Source organism: Stegodyphus dumicola, chromosome 11 (assembly GCF_044657685.1).
Source record: "Stegodyphus dumicola isolate Sdum_Otavi_A_Nest chromosome 11, ASM4465768v1".
NCBI lineage: Eukaryota > Metazoa > Arthropoda > Arachnida > Araneae > Eresidae > Stegodyphus > Stegodyphus dumicola.
In genome coordinates, this window is record NC_140778.1 from 79122240 (window position 1) to 79142459 (window position 20220).

Genomic DNA, 20220 nt, shown 5'->3' on the forward strand with positions numbered 1-20220 from the left:
GAATAACATTTTAAGAAACCAAATGTAGGATAAAATTGTCGAAAGCAATGGGCAGAATGATAAAACTGTTTAAAGCAACGTATGCAAGTCATCCTAAGTTAAAATGTCGGTTATACATCTCTCTTATTTATATGTATCTTTTCTGAATGGAACAGCGAAAAGCGTGTTAACTGTGCTTTAGTGTATTTTCTCTTTTAATATATGCAGCTTTCAAACGCATTGTAATCTGGGTTACAAAGTATTCATCCGAAAGAAAAGCAATTCAAATAAATAAAATCAAATTCAGAAAAATTTATTACAATAAATGTATTTAAAATGCTCAGTTTGAAGGAATAAATAGAAAATTTTAAAACAATTATCTGAAGAGACAATGCAACACAAACAATTAAAATAAAAGTATAAAAATTTAAAAATTACCTAAAATAATAACTATGACAAAAATATATATAAAGAAAAGTATTTGAAAAAAAATACAATGCTGCACCTTTATTTACGCAGTTCGTATAGGTAAATAGAAATTTTTAAAACAGTTATTCAAAAAAAAAAAAAAAAAAAGAAGCATGCAACTTAAAGAATTAAAATAAAATTTGAAAAAGAAAAAATTACTTAAAATAATAACAGTTATAATTAAAAATATAATATAAAGAATATTATTTTGAAAAAAGGAACAATGGTTACTTTTTTCCCTCTCACGGGAAAGGAAACTAGGTTGCCATATATTATATTAAGAAGTTCGTCAAGTGAACTATTCTTGGCGCAAACTGAAAAAAAAAGTGCCAACATAAATTTGTGAATTTCTCCATAAATTTCGCTCGAAATTTTACAAAATTTCATATTTAGGCGTAATTTGAGTTGTAGAATTGAAATATGTAAAAAAATTGGTATGTTATTTCAGAAAAAGTCCGATTTTTGGTCAAAATACCCATGTTAGAATAGTGCTATATATAAATCTAATATATATCCTACGTCGCACTTTCGAGACATGAAGAACGCAATTTGAATTTTGTCAATCGGCCCAGTAGAACAGGAGATATAACACTGTCCCATTTTTTTTTTTTTTTTGAGCAGTGTACATTCATTAAATAAGCCATCAATATTTATGGAATCTTTTATAATTTCATTACCAAACTGTGTATTCTCTTTTAAATCAGACCAGGCAATTTCAGTTCCAAAATTTATGCAATGAAAATTACTAACTTTATCAAAACTGCTTCTCCACGATTCTAAGTATTGAATACTAGAATTATGAAAATTGCCTTGCGCCTGAGAAGAATATTTGTTCCTGAACATCATTATTTTCTTTTAGAGTGCATAGCAATTCTTTGGCAGAAAATGGTATAAATTTGTGGGTTTTATTTCTGGATTGACAAATTAATTCAGAATATGTCTGAATGCTTCTATTGACAGAATGAACTTCCAGTTTCAGAACTACATTATTAAATAACTGCACAGTACCATATATTGTATCTAATGGTTGTGTCTAAAGGTGCATCAAAGAGCCTCTTTGATGGCTGTCAAAGAGGCTGTTTTCCCATCATCCACACATTTCTGGGATAACGCTCATCATTAATGAAAACAATATCATTCATTTTAAATGAAACTATTTTACATGGTTGTGGAGAAACATTAGCTGATCTCAGATAAATACTTCTTTCTCCACCTGTTCCAAAAGTAATTCAAAAGAGGTTGCTGATATTTATATTTCTTTATCAAAGGATTTCTATTAACATTTAAATCTTTCTTTTTATGTTTAATTATAGGTAAAGACACTAATCTTTTACAAATGAGATGGGGTGAGTGTAGAGGGTTCTGAGGATTTGCTGTACAGATACATGATAGGCCTGGAATTAACCATGACTTCAATTTCTGAAAAAAGAGTTCCGAATTCTTTCAAAGAAAGCAAGGATAGTCCAACACATTTTTTAAAGCAAGTTTTAACCGATTGTATCTGTCTTTCCCAGAAACCTCCCCACCATGGATGTTTTTCAACTACAGTCAAAAGTCGTTAATTCGGACACCCATAATCCGGAATGATCTATAATCCGGACCTCAAAGCTAAAAACTTTCTGCGCATGCGCCGCGTTGACACATGTGCATAGGCGTTTACACGTGCACATAAGACCTTTACGACTGTGCATGTGCATGTGCGCAAGCGCAGAATACGTTTTCACGTGCGCGTTTAATGTATAACGGACAGTATAAGCTAAAATTATCTATTTCAGTTAATATTGATGATTGCGTTGTTCCTTAATCTTCAAATTGGATGTGGCTTATTAATTTTTGCAGACTGTAAGAGCAATTTTATAAAAGTAAACTTGAACTTTCGATTATGTCAAATAGAATTTCCGATGCTGGAGCTCCAAAGGATCTACAAAACGAAAGTATGCTTCGATGTCCATCAAACAAAAAGTGGAATTGCTGCAAAAAATGGATAAAGACATGAAGAAGATTACAGAGAGGTTAGTGAAAACGAAAAAATTTCGATTGACAAGTTAGTCAGTATTCTCGACACAGCAATTACGGGACTTAAACAGCGGAACTTTGTAACTGAACAAGAAATAATGTCTGTTTATAGAATTAAAGAGAAAGTATTATCACATAAAATGAAGCAACTTAAGCAATTTACATTGAAAGAAATGTTTAATAAAATAAACAAATAATTATTAAGCTTTTTTTTTCGTAAATTTTGATACCCTTTAGATCATAATATTGTTCTTTATTTCCTAAATTACGGTTTCATATTTTTAATTTTAGAATTTCTGCATGCCATCTTACGAGATTTAAACTGATGATCTATAATCCGGAAAAATCGATAATCTGGAATCGCCGAAGTCTCGACGAGTCCGGATTAACGACTTTTGACTGTATAAAATTCCAAATTATACCTTTAGAAGCAAAATTTTTTTAACTCGATCATTATCTATTGGATTTGACCATTTTTTCAACTTGTAATTTGCCTTTTTAAAAGCTTTGGCATTATCAGAATATACAGTGAGTGATCGGTTAACGAACACTTCAGACAGGGAACAAATCGGACAACAAACACTTTCAGGAAAGATTTTTGTGTTCGGACAACGAACAAAAGCTCATTCTAATGAAAACCTCTCGGCTCTCGGAACACAAAATGGAAATGTGTGGATGATGGGACAAGACACCAGTCCTCAATTCGTCCTGAAAATGGATGGGCACGTGAGCTGACATGTTATCATTGGATGTGCACATGTGCTGACACGTCATCATTCATACTATGTAGCAGTGAGGCAGTACCGTACGACGACACTTTGTCAATTGTGTACCATAGTTGGTTTCTGTCCTCGTGAATTTTGTATGTGCTTCTCTAAACACCTTATAAAAAAAACCCTGAAAATCTGACAATATTCTGGGATCTAAAAAGAGTGGAGTGTCAAGAACTGTTCTCACCATAAAAACCAAGCAAGAGCATGATTATAACTAAAGTAGAGATGGACAAAAAATAACCCGAGCATGATTATAACTAAAGTAGAGAGTGGGAAAAAAATGACTGATGTTGCTAGGCAGTACGGCTTGAACAGTTGTACAGTAGGCACAATCCTAGCTAAGAAAGATATCATCAAGAAGACTCAAGCCGCTAAAGGAGTAACGAAAATTACATCTGAGAAGCAAAGTGCCATCCATGAAAAAATGGAGAGTTTGCTTTTAGTTTGGGTAAATGAACAGGAGATGAAAGAGATGTAGCTAGTATGGCCATCATTCAAGAGAAGGCTAGAGATATTTTTGAGAAATTGAAAAAACTAACTCCAGGTTCGTCAACCGAAAATGTAGAATTCAAGGCTATCACTCGCTGGTTTGCAAAGTTTAAAAGGAGATCTGGCATTAAATATGTGGTCATGCATGGTGAGTCTGCTAGTGCATATAAAGAAGAAGCTGAGAGGTTCCATCTCAAATTTCAAGAATTCATTGAAAAAGAAGGATATTGTCCACAACAAATATTTAATTGTGATGAAACTGGTTTGTTTAGGAAGCACATGCTGAACCATACCTACATCACGAAAGATAAGAAAAAGTGTTCCTGGTCATAAACCCATGAAAGATCGATTGACGTTACTTTTGAGAGCTAATGCTAGTGGTGATATGAAGCTTAAACTTCTTGTTTATCACTCTGAGAATCTTGTTTATCTTCTTGTTTATCACTCTGAGAATCCTAGAACATTAAAAAAAAAATTCCATAATCAAGAGAAAACTGTCAGTGATGTGGAGATCGAATCAGAGGGCATGGGTCATGCAGATTCTTTTCAAAGAGTTGGTATTTGAAGTTTGTGCCCTGAGCATCAAAACTACCTTGATACCAATGACTTGCCATTGAAAGTATTGCTGCTATTGGACAACGCACCAGGACATCCAAAGGACCCTGAAGATAATTTGCTGATAGACTTTCCCTAGCTGACAGTGCAGTTTTTACCTCCAAATACGACTTCACTAATTCAGCCAATGGATCAAGAGGTTATTGCAGGTTTCAAGAAATTGTACACTCGTACGCTGTTTCGGCAATGTTTTGAAGCATGCCAATTCTCCTCAAAAATGACTTTAAAAATGTTTTGGATTGAAAAATTTGACATTCTCGAAGCTATTCGTCTTATTGAAAAGGCGTGGTCAGAAATCACTCAATAACAGTTGATTTCTGCCTGGCAAAAGCTGTGTACATCCCTCGTTCAAGGAGACAGAGGTGATCAGGATTACACTCCTGAAATTATGGATGAAATTGTACCAACTGCGAGAGGTCTGGAATATGAGGTGAATGAGGATGACATTGAAGAGCTCATAATGGAACATGAAGGTGACTTGACGGCAGAAGAACTCCAAGAATTCTTGAATGAAGAACACCAAAAACTCAGCGAAATGTGTTTCCTTCTGAAAAAGAGGAAGACAAAAGAGGAACAATGCCGACATCCGCTCTTAAAGATCTTGAAGAAGTGGGAGGATGTCAGAGCAACGGTCTTAAAATGGCACCCAAATCGAGCTGATCTCTACAACGACATTCCTATCAATCATTTCCTGACAGTCCTTAAGGAGAGAGAAAAACAATCGACATTGGACATGTTCTTTAACGCCCAAAGAAAGGAAAAGGACTGTTAATAAGTAAGACTATATGTATGAATTATATTTGTAATAAATAAACTTACTAATAAATTATACTTGTACATGACATTTTTTTAAATTTAATTTTTAGGATCTCCAGAATGAATTAATCGAATTCCCATTAACATATATGGTAAATCGGTGATAGCTTAACGAACAATTCGGATAGCGAACATAATCTTGGAACGGATTATGTTCATTAACCGATCACCCACTCCTTGATAGTGGAGTACCCCACTCCACGATAGTGGAGCATAATCCTCGACGAGAAACAAATTGACGACATTCTAAGAAAAAAGATTCAGCACTTATGTTAAGAACTACCTCTAAGTGGATACCTCTTGTCACTGCACAACTGAATGCAAGTAAATAAATAATACTTTTAATTAAAATCCTGAAAAAAAAAAAAAAAAAAAAAAAAAAAAAAAAAAAAAAAAAAAAAAGGTCAGGCAAAATCCAGATACCATATATCAAATGGTTGGATGCTCTTGAATTCTATCAGGTGGTAAAGGGGCAACCACCTGCATTCCAGGTTTCACTTTGAATGGTCTACAAATTAGACAGTTGTTTAACATTTTTTTTCACAAATTGATGACCTTTGAAAATCCAGAAGTGTTCTCGTAAAAGTGTTAAAGATGTAGCAACACCTAAATAGCACATTTTACCATGAGAATCACATATGAGTAGCTCAACAAATTTATCATTAGATGGAAGAAGCCAAGGATGTTTGGCTCTCATATTGTTACTTGAGAACTGTAAATGTCCCTTTAAACAAAGTAAGTTATTGTCATCAAGTTCAGGATTTAAATTAAATATGAGTGATCCCTTATCGATAGTTCCTTTAGAAAGAAGTTTGGAAACCTCTGTACCGTAATGTTTGAATTGAGTAGCTTTGTAATGTTTGAATTGAGTAGCTTATCCAGAAACGCAATACTAGCTTGAGTTCTGAAGCACATATAGGTCGATACAATTTTATAGAATTAGGTTTAGAATTGTGCACAAACCTTTTAATCCATGCAGTAGTCTTCACTGTACGCTGAAAACATTAATCTCCAGTAACGGCAAAGGTAAGTTTCCATTACCTGAACTGGTTACCATGGAATTAAGAGGCACAGTTTGTCGCTCTTTCATTATAACGCCTTCGTCACAGATGTCATCAAGATGACGTAGCAATTCTTGAATAGGCCAGGAGTGAAGCGGTCTAGACAGCCAAACAGGGCTTGACCACCATAAAGAACTTGTCAGGATCTCCTCTAGTAGTAAGGTCCGCAGGATTGTCAGAGCCATTGCAATGGTTCTAACACTCTAGTCAGCGACTGCACTTGAGACATTCTGTTGGTCACAAATGGATTCCATTGTTTAGATGATCCTTTCAACCAATGAAGAACGATTTGAGAGTTGCTCCATAAGAAAATTTGTTTCACAAAATCAAAAAAAAGAGACCTTGTAAATAATTTCCTAAAGGTGCAGCGAGAAGTGCTTCCATTAACTCTAATATTGCAAGAGTCAAAGTTTTTAAAGGAGCAACCTTACTTTTTGACATTATAAAGCTCACTTTAATTTGGCTATTACAATTCACGTACCTTAGGAATACAACAGCCCCATATGCCTTGGGACTGGTGTCACAAAACACATGAAGAGAAACTTCAACATTTATTTCTGCACTCTCAAAAAATCTTTTCTTTCAATAGATACTGATTCAAGTTTACAAAAGTTCAGAACACCAGGTTCTCCATTTATTTTGGAAGCCACTTGGCAAATCTTTGTCCCATTTTTTAGACCACGTTCCCACATCTCCTGTAGAAGAATTTTCAGTGATTACAAGGGGACTAATCAGTCCACATGGATCAAATATCTTTGATATAACTCTCAAAACATGTCACTTGGTAATTCTAACATCAATGAAATCCCTAACATCGCTTAATTCTATCCTCAATAGGATCCCACTTCAATCCCAAGAAACCTGTCCCTTGCCCAAAATCGGCATTTTCCTCATATCTGTTTTCATCCATCATTAGTTTTTAATTTCCTCAAATGAAATTCCGCTGCCTTCAATACCTGTATTGCCGTAGAGGTCAAATAGTAAGCCCCCTGAACAGTACTGGCTCCACAACACAGACTGTCAACATATATATACAGTCAAAAGTCATTAATTCGGATAACCATAATCCGGAATGATCTATAATCCGGACCTCAAAGCTCAAAACTTTCTGCGCATGCGCTGCGTTGACACATGCGCATAGGCATTTACACGTGCGCGTAAGACCTTTACGACTGTGCATATGCGTGTGAGCAAGTGCAGAATACGTTTTCGCCTGCGCGTTTAATGTATAACGGACGGTGTAAGCTAAAATTATCTAATTATATATTTCAGTTAATGTTAATGATTGCGTTGTTCCTTAAACTTCGAATTGGATCCCACTTATTATTTTTTGCAGACTGTAAGAGCAATTTTATAAAAGTAAACTTAAAACTTTCGATTATATCAAATAGAATTTCCGATGCTGGAACTTCCAAAGGATCTACAAAACGAAAGTATGTTTCGATGTCCAACAAACAAAAAGTGGAATTGCTGCAAAAAATGGATAAAGACATGAAGAAGGTGACAGAGAGGTTAGTGAAAACGAAAAAATTTCGATTGACAAGTTAGTCGGCATTCTCGGCACAGCAATTACGGGACTTGAACAGTGGAACTTTGTAACTGAACAAGAAATTATGTCTGTTTATAGAATTAAAAAGAAAGTATTATCACATAAAACGAAGCAACTTAACCAACTTAAATTGAAAGAAATGTTTAATAAAGTAAACAAATAAATATTAAGCTTTTTTTTTGTAAATTTTGATACCCTTTAGATCATAATTGTTCTTTATTTCATAAATTACAGTTTCATATTTTTAATTTTAGAATTTCTGCATGCCATCTTACAAGATTTAAACTGATGATCTATAATCCGGAAAAATCGATAAATCGGAATCGCCGAAATCCCGACTTTTGACTGTATATATATATATAAATTAACATGTCATAACATTTTGGGTGTTGTTCTTTAAATTTCTTAACTTGAAATTTCAAAACCCAAGCTAAGGAAAACGGCAAAGTGGTTAAGCCGAACGGAGGCTGATTTAAATGAAGTGCTTCAGTTGAATAACCTACCTCTTCGGGAAACCACAAAAATTTAAGATATTTTCTATCTTCCTCAGCTATCTCTATCGTAAGGAAAGCTTTTTCTAAATCTCTACAAAATGCAACTTGATTTTCCCAAAATTTAAGAATTATGTCCAATAAATTTGCATAAAGATTTACTCCCGATTCTAGAGACTCAGTTAGAGATTTATTACTTTCAATGGCTTTACTTTTTTTCAATTGCTAGTCATAAACAATTCTAACTTGAGTTGTTTCCTTATAATCCCTAATTACTGCTCTGTGTGGTATATAATACCTTGAATTTTTAACTTCATTAACACATTTTCCCACAATCTGACATTTTAATTGAACCTTCGTCACAGATGTCATCAAGATGACGTAGCAATTCTTGAATAGGCCAGGAGTGAAGCGGTCTAGACAGCCAAACAGGGCTTGACCACCATAAAGAACTTGTCAGGATCTCCTCTAGTAGTAAGGTCCGCAGGATTGTCAGAGCCATTGCAATGGTTCCAACACTTTAGTCAGCGACTGCACTTGAGACATTCTGTTGGTCACAAATGGATTCCATTGTTTAGATGATCCTTTCAACCAATGAAGAACGATTTGAGAGTTGCTCCATAAGAAAATTTGTTTCACAAAATCAAAAAAAGAGACCTTGTAAATAATTTCCTAAAGGTGCAGCGAGAAGTGCTTCCATTAACTCTAATATTGCAAGAGTCAAAGTTTTTAAAGGAGCAACCTTACTTTTTGACATTATAAAGCTCACTTTAATTTGGCTATTACAATTCACGCACCTTAGGAATACAACAGCCCCATATGCCTTGGGACTGGTGTCACAAAACACATGAAGAGAAACTTCAACATTTATTTCTGCACTCTCAAAAAATCTTTTCTTTCAATAGATACTGATTCAAGTTTACAAAAGTTCAGAACACCAGGTTCTCCATTTATTTTGGAAGCCACTTGGCAAATCTTTGTCCCATTTTTTAGACCACGTTCCCACATCTCCTGTAGAAGAATTTTCAGTGATTACAAGGGGACTAATCAGTCCACATGGATCAAATATCTTTGATATAACTCTCAAAACATGTCACTTGGTAATTCTAACATCAATGAAATCCCTAACATCGCTTAATTCTATCCTCAATAGGATCCCACTTCAATCCCAAGAAACCTGTCCCTTGCCCAAAATCGGCATTTTCCTCATATCTGTTTTCATCCATCATTAGTTTTTAATTTCCTCAAATGAAATTCCGCTGCCTTCAATACCTGTATTGCCGTAGAGGTCAAATAGTAAGCCCCCTGAACAGTACTGGCTCCACAACACAGACTGTCAACATATATATACAGTCAAAAGTCATTAATTCGGATAACCATAATCCGGAATGATCTATAATCCGGACCTCAAAGCTCAAAACTTTCTGCGCATGCGCTGCGTTGACACATGCGCATAGGCATTTACACGTGCGCGTAAGACCTTTACGACTGTGCATATGCGTGTGAGCAAGTGCAGAATACGTTTTCGCCTGCGCGTTTAATGTATAACGGACGGTGTAAGCTAAAATTATCTAATTATATATTTCAGTTAATGTTAATGATTGCGTTGTTCCTTAAACTTCGAATTGGATCCCACTTATTATTTTTTGCAGACTGTAAGAGCAATTTTATAAAAGTAAACTTAAAACTTTCGATTATATCAAATAGAATTTCCGATGCTGGAACTTCCAAAGGATCTACAAAACGAAAGTATGTTTCGATGTCCAACAAACAAAAAGTGGAATTGCTGCAAAAAATGGATAAAGACATGAAGAAGGTGACAGAGAGGTTAGTGAAAACGAAAAAATTTCGATTGACAAGTTAGTCGGCATTCTCGGCACAGCAATTACGGGACTTGAACAGTGGAACTTTGTAACTGAACAAGAAATTATGTCTGTTTATAGAATTAAAAAGAAAGTATTATCACATAAAACGAAGCAACTTAACCAACTTAAATTGAAAGAAATGTTTAATAAAGTAAACAAATAAATATTAAGCTTTTTTTTTGTAAATTTTGGTACCCTTTAGATCATAATTGTTCTTTATTTCATAAATTACAGTTTCATATTTTTAATTTTAGAATTTCTGCATGCCATCTTACAAGATTTAAACTGATGATCTATAATCCGGAAAAATCGATAAATCGGAATCGCCGAAATCCCGACTTTTGACTGTATATATATATATAAATTAACATGTCATAACATTTTGGGTGTTGTTCTTTAAATTTCTTAACTTGAAATTTCAAAACCCAAGCTAAGGAAAACGGCAAAGTGGTTAAGCCGAACGGAGGCTGATTTAAATGAAGTGCTTCAGTTGAATAACCTACCTCTTCGGGAAACCACAAAAATTTAAGATATTTTCTATCTTCCTCAGCTATCTCTATCGTAAGGAAAGCTTTTTCTAAATCTCTACAAAATGCAACTTGATTTTCCCAAAATTTAAGAATTATGTCCAATAAATTTGCATAAAGATTTACTCCCGATTCTAGAGACTCAGTTAGAGATTTATTACTTTCAATGGCTTTACTTTTTTTCAATTGCTAGTCATAAACAATTCTAACTTGAGTTGTTTCCTTATAATCCCTAATTACTGCTCTGTGTGGTATATAATACCTTGAATTTTTAACTTCATTAACACATTTTCCCACAATCTGACATTTTAATTGATCCAATATAATTTGTTTATACTGGTCATAAATTTCTTGAGTTTTACTTTGTTTGTGCTAGCTATTTAAATACCAAATCCGTAAAACTATTATATTGAAAATTACACATCGCGACTTTCAAAACAGAGTACATAATATTATCTAGTTACATGGCTGATGTAATTAAATCCAGCATCGAGAGATGGCACCACATTATGGTGGCTTTTCAGGATGTCTAGTTTTGCTGCGCCCTGCCTGGTGCTCTCCTTCTCTTGGCTAAATGCCCTGTCGGCTAACTGGTGTCGGTTAAGTGTCCCGTCGGCTAAGTGTCACGGACCCCATCCAAATTATATGAAATGACAAAGTTATTCGAACTCTGTACAATGACCATCATAGGAAATACAGTCAAAAGTCGTTAATCCGGACTCGTCGAGACTTCAGCGATTCCAGATTATCGATTTTTCCGGATTATAGATCATCAGTTTAAATCTCGTAAGATGGCATGCAGAAATTCTAAAATTAAAAATATGAAACTGTAATTTATGAAATAAAGAACAATTATGATCTAAAGGGTATCAAAATTTACAAAAAAAAAGCTTAATATTTATTTGTTTACTTTATTAAACATTTCTTTCAATGTAAGTTGTTTAAGTTGCTTCATTTTATGTGATAATACTTTCTCTTTAATTCTATAAACAGACATAATTTTTTGTTCAGTTACAAAGTTCCGCTGTTCAAGTCCTATAATTGCTGTGCCGAGAATACCGACTAACTTGTCAATCGAAATTTTTTCATTTTCACTAACCTCTCTGTCACATTCTTCATGTCTTTATCCATTTTTTGCAGCAATTCCACTTTTTGTTTGATGGACATCGAAACATAATTTCATTTTGTACGATCCTTTGGGAGCTCCAGATTCGGAAATTCTATTTGACATAATCGAATGTTCAAGTTTACTTTTATAGTATTGCTCTTACAGTCCGCAAAAAATAATAAGCCGGATCCAATTCGAAAATTAAGGAACAACGCAATCATCAACATTAACTGAAATAGATAATTAGAGCTTATACCATTTGTAATACATAAAACGCGCACGCGAAAACCTATTCTGTGCTTGCGCACACGCAAATGCGCAGTCGTAAGAGGTCTTACGCGCACGTGTAAACGCCTATCCGCATGTGTCAACGCGGCGCATGTGCAAAAAGTTTTTAGCTTTGAGGTCCGGATTATAGATCATTCTGGATTATGGGTGTCCGAATTAACGACTTTTGACTGTATTTCTTTTAGTGCACCTAAATACCGTACGGGTAGAAACAAAAGCAGAAAATTTAAGTTTTAAACATATAAACGCCGCGGCGTTTCTTCCGGAAATTACGGTTCTTATTTCGCCGAATTTATTTGCCAGAAAAAACAGGAAACGCCTTTCCATACTATTTTGAAAGCTATTTCCCGCCACTTTCCTCACCATTAACTTCAAAGTTATTTACAGTCAAAAGTCGTTAATTCGGACACCCATAATCCGGACCTCAAAGATAAAAACTTTCTGCGCATGCGCCGCGTTGGCACATGTGCACAGGCGTTTTACGCGTGTGCGTAAGACCTTGACTACTGCGCATATGCGTGTGAGCAAGTACAGAATACGTTTTCGCCTGCGCGTTTAATGTATAACGGACGGTGTAAGCTAAAATTATCTAATTATATATTTCAGTTAATGTTAATGATTGCGTTGTTCCTTAAACTTCGAATTGAATCCCGCTTATTATTTTTTGCAGACTGTAAGAGCAATTTTATAAAAGTAAACTTAAAACTTTCGATTATATCAAATAGAATTTCCGATGCTGGAACTTCCAAAGGATCTACAAAATGAAAGTATGTTTCGATGTCCAACAAACAGAAAGTGGAATTGCTGCAAAAAATGGATAAAGACATGAAGAATGTGACAGAGAGGTTAGTGAAAACAAAAAAATTTCGATTGACAAGTTAGTCGGTATTCTCGGCACAGCAATTAACGGGACTTGAACAGCGGAACTTTGTAACTGAACAAGAAATTATGTCTGTTTATAGAATTAAAGAGAAAGTATTATCACATAAAACGAAGCAATTTAACAACTTACATTGAAAGAAATGTTTAATAAAGTAAACAAATAAATATTAAGCTTTTTTTTTTGTAAATTTTGATACCCTTTAGATCATAATTATACTTTATTTCATAAATTACGGTTTCATATTTTTAATTTTAGAATTTCTGCATGCCATCTTACAAGATTTAAACTGATGATTTATAATCCGGAAAAATCGATAATCCGGAATCGCCGAAGTCCCGATGAGTCCGGATTAACGACTTTTGACTGTATATACATTTATTTATAATATGCACACATATATATTTGGGGTTTTTGGTATTAAAGCTTTTGTTCCTTTATAATTAGTGCTTTTATTTATAAAAGAATTTATAAACATAAACCAAAAACACCTATGATGATTTTTATCGTCACAGTACATAAGTACCAAAATCTTTTATGTTTGCTGAAGTAATAGCATTAATAGCACTCCCACTAGGTTTAGCTGTTTTCAAATAGTCTTCAACATCACCCTTTCCTTTATGTGCAACAGAAAATTCTCCAGTACATAGTGTGGAATAAACACGTTCATTGTTACTGTCATTACATAATTTCAAAAATTTGTATTCCTGTTGGAGGTTAACATTAAATACACATTTTCTTTTGGTCATTGTTATGATGAGATAAAAAATGAATACAGATAAAACGATCAAAGCCATGCAGGCGAGTTACTTCACACATGAAAACAACATAAACACATAGCCCGTCGTGTAGCGAAATAACTAAGTAAATGGTTGTGGTGGGACGGTAGCCATGGCTCCATAATTTTTTTTTTCCTTTATGCTTTCTACTGTAGAACAACAGAGGTGCTACAGTTTTTTACTGAAACATGCATGTGAAAATGTCAGCTATTGTCTAGTGGTAAAATTAAATTTACTGTTCTTACAAGAAAGAATTTTTTTTCCCCCTAACTAAATACCACTAACAAGAATTTGTAATGGTACCTCATTGCACTTCATTTTTTCTACATGGAAGCAATTAAACTCAAAGATATATTTTTTACATTTTGGAAAGCTGACAAAAATATCTTTCTTTCACTGGAAGTATAGGTTTGATAGATATATCTGTGAAAAGAAAACTGGTACACATTTTCATGTAGTGATATTTTTCTTTTTAATGCAAGTCCACCAGCAGCCAAGCAGTTGTACACTGAGGTTGGGTAGTGCAATATAAACTTTCAAATCTTTTGACTGTTTTCCTAATACCATGAAGACTTAATCATTTTTTCACATTTTTAGGAATCCTTTGCCTATAAATAATACCTTCATAAACTGAGGATGTTCTAAAATACAAAAGAAAAAATATACCTACAAACTTCAGGTGAGTAAAAAGACACCAAGATTTTTGAATTTTGGAAAAACAAAAGAAAAGCAATCAGAAAATGTAAACTAAATTTTACATAGAAAACTTATTTAAATACTCAGAAACAATTAAACGAGATACAAGTATCATGAAAAAATATTAAAAAGAGTAATGAAACTAGAAACTAATTTTAAAATAATTACAGCAGCTTTTTTGCTTTTGCTTACTGTTACCAAAACTTTCATAATTTCCAAAGCATTTACCAAAGTGCTGATTATAGTATTTATTAACTTGTTTAGTTTTCAGAACCAAAATATTGCTTACTTCCCAAATCGAGAACATAATTTCATCTTAAAATATGACAGCAGAAAATAAAAATTAATTATTTTAGTTTTCTTTCCCCATTAAATGAAAAAATATAAAATAGTTTTAAAAATAAACATCTAGTATACAATGATTTCTTACCTGCACAGAAATAATGTTTCCCAAGATTGCTGTATTTGGTATGTCCAAGATTTAACTGAAAATATTTGAGATTTCATTTAGCCTTTCTAAAATTGCTGTAGAATCATGCACTGGTTTTGTGAAAGTTGTATACTGACACATTTGATACTGGGGCCAGATAGGCATGATCTTCAACTGGGGATGGAAATACCCAATACATTATTCATGACAAACACAAGAATGAAATTTGTGTTTGCACTGGCAGAGCTGAAAGTTACATCTGCATTAAATTCACAAACAGCCAATAAAAAAAGAAACATATAATTTACAGTATACATCTCTAATGAAACATTTAGCCACCTTTTAGAATTTCAGTTCTAATCTACATGACATACTTCGTTACGCAGCAGATGTAAACACTGAACACTAATTATCATATAAAAACATTGCGTCTTGTAGAAAATAATGAATGGTTAATAATTAATTTCTTCAAATCAGAACACATTTCTCCCAAACAGCCACTAGTAGTTTTAATGCTATTTGGATTTGCCTCTCTAAACTCTTAAGACTTTTGCTGTACCTAAATTCTGTTATCCTGCAAGAAAAATCTAAGTTTAAAGTAGACTTTAAGGTACCTCTTGTATTATGGCGAAGTTGTTGTTTCATTTATGGTAGCTTGAGTAGTTGAATGTTATGGAAACCCTATTGTGACATAACCTGGTGCATGATTCTGCGAAATTTTGAATCATGGGATGTTTCGTAAGCACTTTTGTGGTGTGCGTTGGTTTTAGTGTTTAGACGGTAGAATGGCTGAATATAATAAGATTCATTTGAAGTTTCTGTACGATCTGGAACGAAAGGGAAAAGGAGTGTTAATTGACTGGTGTTAATGAAGGTTTACTTAGTGGCCATTATAAGTGTCCTGTATGTAGGAAGGATACACATCAAGTCAAACATAAAAACCATTTAGATGGATTTGTCGGAAGAATGGTTCGGATGAGGCGATGCCGATGTATGAATTAGAGTTCAGATAATTTTAAGAAGTTTTTGGATGCTGTTAAGGAAGTTTGTATGCTACAGACTAAAGCTGAAGGAACTTCTAAATAGGGTAAGCAGATATTTGCTTTTTATAGTGCTTAAATGTATAATATGTTTTTCCTTCTTTTATGTTATTTTATTGTGTATTTTTTGTTTGCCTGTATTGTAAAATTGGGTGCTCGGCTGATCTTTACAATATGGTAACTGGTAGTTCGGCGACATTTTGGAGGCAATAAAGGTTACTACCTGGGACTTTGGTAATAATGTGAGCAGTATTCAGTTCCGATTACGCATTATTTTGTGTGAGGGAAATGAGTGATCATGTGATATTAATGGACGAATTACGGTTCTTTAATCGGAAAAGGGGGGAAATCGGGAAAAAATCTGGAAATTTTGTATTTGCCTTTATTCTGTGTTGTGTGAAACAGTGTTCGTTAATTTTTGGATCCCATGGCTTTAACTAAAGTGAATTCGAAATGGGTATTTAGTGGGATTGAAAGGGGTAATAAGTGTTTCTTTAAGGTTGTGCGAGATAGAAGTAAAGATGTTTTATTAAGTTATTTATTTTACCTGGTACCTTGGTGTGAACTATAAGTATGATTTTAAAGATCCTGAAACAGAAATAAGAAAAGTTTATCGGACACGTAATCAAGATTCTGAAGAAGAATAGGTAAGTTAGTATTTTTAATTATTTGAGGATATTATTTTTATGCATTGTTCTAAATGTAAGGTGGAAGTAAAGTAATTTGCGTAAACGTGCATGGAAATAATTTAAATATTTGACACTAAGTATTTGTAACCATTTGTAATGAAGTAAAGATATGAATTAGTTAGTGACGTTTGTAATATAATAGATAATGTAGAGGTAAAAGTTTTTGGATATTTTATTTATTTTATATGTGGAAATGTTCATATTTGGAAAGGGTATAAACTTTTTCGCGATCAGGTAATTTCATATATGTTCTTTTTAAAGGGTTTAAAGATTCAGAAAATTGTCATGTATTTTCGTGAAATTTTTCTAAGTTATGAGAAAAAAGCAGTGTACATGGATATAGTGAAGAGTGTGCGCAATGCCATTTTTGTGTAATTCTGGGATGTTTTTTTAAGTAAAAATAAGTCGGCGTGTACATGGTTTATGTGTATGTGTTATTTTGAAAAACGTGTAAGGAGTATGGTATTGTGCACTTTTTCCCAATTTTGCAGTGAATATTTGTCATGATTAAGCAGTTTTGTTAGATAAAATTTCTAGCATAAGTGTAATTCAGCTAGTAGATTGTTGGAAGAAGTGTTCAGTAGATAAAAAGAAAAGAAACATGTCTTTACTTCGTGAAGACAAAATGGCGGCGGGGAAAAAAAATAGAGAGTTGCTGTAGGAGAGTTGGTCGCCAAATTTTCGCCAAGTTACCATAATGTAAAGATCAACCAGGTCCTCCTTTCACTTTTAATGTGATTTAATCAATGTGTACATGGACAAAGTGAAGGGAGTGCACAATGCAAATTTGCGCAATTCTTAGATTTTTTTAAAGTGAAAATAAGTTCACGTGCACATTGATAAAGTCAAGGAAGTGCGCAATGCCATTTTTGTGCAATTCAGGGATTTTTTTTAAGTGAAAATAAATCGATGTGTACATGGATACCGTGTTTGTGCAATTCTTTGTCTTGTTATTTTGGCTTTGTGTAGTTATGCAAGACTAAATAATAAGTCAAAGAATTTCACAAACTCGGTATCCATGTACCGCCAAAAACTGCTAAATTTCGCCAAGGGGTACCCTAAAATATACTTTTACCTCAAATCTAGAATTGACCTCGCATTATGAGATTTCCAACTTGTACAAACAGATGCTTACAGCACAGACAAATAATAATCAAAGTTGTTTCTAATACATGCTCCAAAGAGAAGTTTCTTTTCCTCTAGATTAGAGATATGTTTCTTCAAATTCTTTAGTACCCTAAATGACTTGTTGCATACATAACTCATAGCATTTGCCTCTTATGTTGATCCACATTTAAATCGTTTATGGAAATGAATGAATGAATGCTCATGTATCTCTCATACACAAATTTTCTCTCCAGTATGAATAAGCATATGATTGTTTAAATTACCCTTTCGAATAAACATCCTCCTGCATATTTCACATATATGTACTTTCTCTCCTGTGTGAATGCGCATATGTCTCTTTAAATTGGCCTTTCGAATAAATGTCTTCTTACATACTTCACACGTATGAGGTTTCTCCCCTGTGTGACTGCACATATGGTCATTTAAACTGCGCTTTACACTAAACATCATCATACATATTTCACACATATAAGGTTTCTCTCCTGTATGACTGCGCATATGCCTGTTTAAATTACTTTTTATAATGAAAGCTTTCTTGCATACTTCACACATATGAGGTTTCTCTCCTGTGTGAATAAACATATGCTTGTTTAAATTACCCATATGAGCAAACATCATCTTACATATTTCACACATATAGCGTTTCTCTCGTGTATGAACAAGCATATGCCTCTTTAAATCGCTTGCAGAAATGAATGAGCTCTTGCATAGTTCACACATATGAGGTTTCTCACCAGTGTGAACAAACATATGCTTGTTTAAATTACTGATATGAGCAAACATCATCATACATATTTCACACATATAAGGTTTCTCTCCTGTATGACTGCGCATATGCCTGTTTAAATCACTTTTATTAATGAATGCTTTCTTGCATACTTCACACATATGAGGTTTCTCTCCTGTGTGAATAAACATATGCTTGTTTAAATTACCCTTCTGAGTAAACATCATCTTACATATTTCACACATATAACATTTTTCTCCTGTATGAACAAGCATATGCCTGTTTAAATCACTTTTCTTAATGAAAGCTTTCTTGCATAGTTCACACACATGAGGTTTCTCACCAGTGTGAATACACATATGCTTGTTTAAATGACCAATTTGAGTAAACATCATCATACATACTTCACACATATAAGGTTTCTCTACTGTATGAATGCACATATGCATTTTAACATCACTTTTTGAATTGAATGATTTCTTACATACTTCACACATATGAGATGTCTCTCCCATGTTAATGCACATATAGTTGTTTAAATGAACCTTTTGAGTAAATATCTTCTTACAAACTTCTCAAATATGGGGATTCTCTCATGTATGAATTCGCATATGGTTGTTTAGCTTCGCATATGTTGTAGCTTTTTCATTAAACGTGTTCTTACAAACTATACAAATAAGCAGTTTCTCTCTTGTGTGAACGTGCATATGCCAGTTAAAATGACTTTTAAAATTAAATGCTTTCTTACACACGTCATATATATAACATTTCTCTCCTGTGTGAATGCTTAGATTCCCCCCCCCCAAAAAAAGGGCGGGCGAGGAAATAATATAGTAGTCTATAATCACAAATATTTTCCTGCCCTAAACTGAGGCATGAGTCACACTCTAAAAGAAGATTTTAATCCTCCACTTAAATTCAGATTTATTAATCTTTACATCTGAAACCAAACGGTAGCTACACCTCAAAACAAATTCATGAAAGACAGATAACTTTGCCACACATTAAAAAAAAAAAAAAAAAAAAAAAAAATCAAAACATTAAAAGTCTCTAATTCCACCTTGCAATGAGAAATAAGAAACTGAAAACTGTAACATTTATAATCATAAATCTAATCTCTGGATTTCTTAACAGTCCTTCCATGTCTGGTAATGCCAGTCTCCATTATTTGACATGTGTATGTTTCAGAATCCGTAAACAGTTTTTACAGAATATCTTAGTTTCCACCTGTATATTTTAACAAAAATTATTTATTACTTTTACGACATCAATCTTCTAAAGCAACATTCATGCAAATATACCACGAAGTAGAACTTAAATATACTTTTTCTGTAGCAATCTGTAGCAATCTTGCTTTTGAGCAAGAAGAAAGGAGGTGAGGACTTTGGCGAACGCCGTTTCCTCCAGTCCGTGAGGCGCAGTAAGTTAGAAGTTGGCGAGTAAGCAACGCTACTTCGGAGTTCTTAGAATGGAATTTTAACTACTCATTCAGTCTGTGCTCAAAATTTTCTCGTACATAGCCATTTGCGCAAAAGGATTTCTTGAAAGTATTAACTTAAATTTAAGGTAGTACGTGAGGAGACTTCGAGTGAGGAATTTGTTAAATTTTACTTTTCATTTTTCTTGAGTCGGGCCAATTTAACATCAGGTGATTGGAATTTTAATACTTTTTTTTTTTTTTTTAAAAAAAAAAAAAAAACAATTTTACTTTCGTATTCTGGCGATCGCCGTAAAACCAGTCCGTGAGGCCCAGGAAAGTTAGAAGAAGTTGGCGAGTAAACGACCCAACTTCGGAATTCTTAGATT

At 33.7% G+C, this 20220-nt stretch overlaps 1 protein-coding gene across 1 annotated transcript in view; it reads right to left on the reverse strand.

Moving 5' to 3' along the window:
• Nucleotides 1–19732, reverse strand: part of LOC118205535 (uncharacterized) — an 84445-nt gene extending 64713 nt beyond the window's left edge. Inside the window, exons 1-3 of the mRNA XM_085826313.1 lie at nucleotides 17901–19732; nucleotides 13444–13632; nucleotides 4124–4180 (exon numbers count right to left, since the gene is read on the reverse strand). Coding sequence (XP_085682439.1) covers nucleotides 4124–4180; nucleotides 13444–13632; nucleotides 17901–18941 — 1287 coding nt within the window. The 5' untranslated portion in view covers nucleotides 18942–19732. The remainder of the gene's footprint in view (nucleotides 1–4123; nucleotides 4181–13443; nucleotides 13633–17900) is intronic.
• Between the last annotated feature and the right edge of the window lie 488 nt (nucleotides 19733–20220).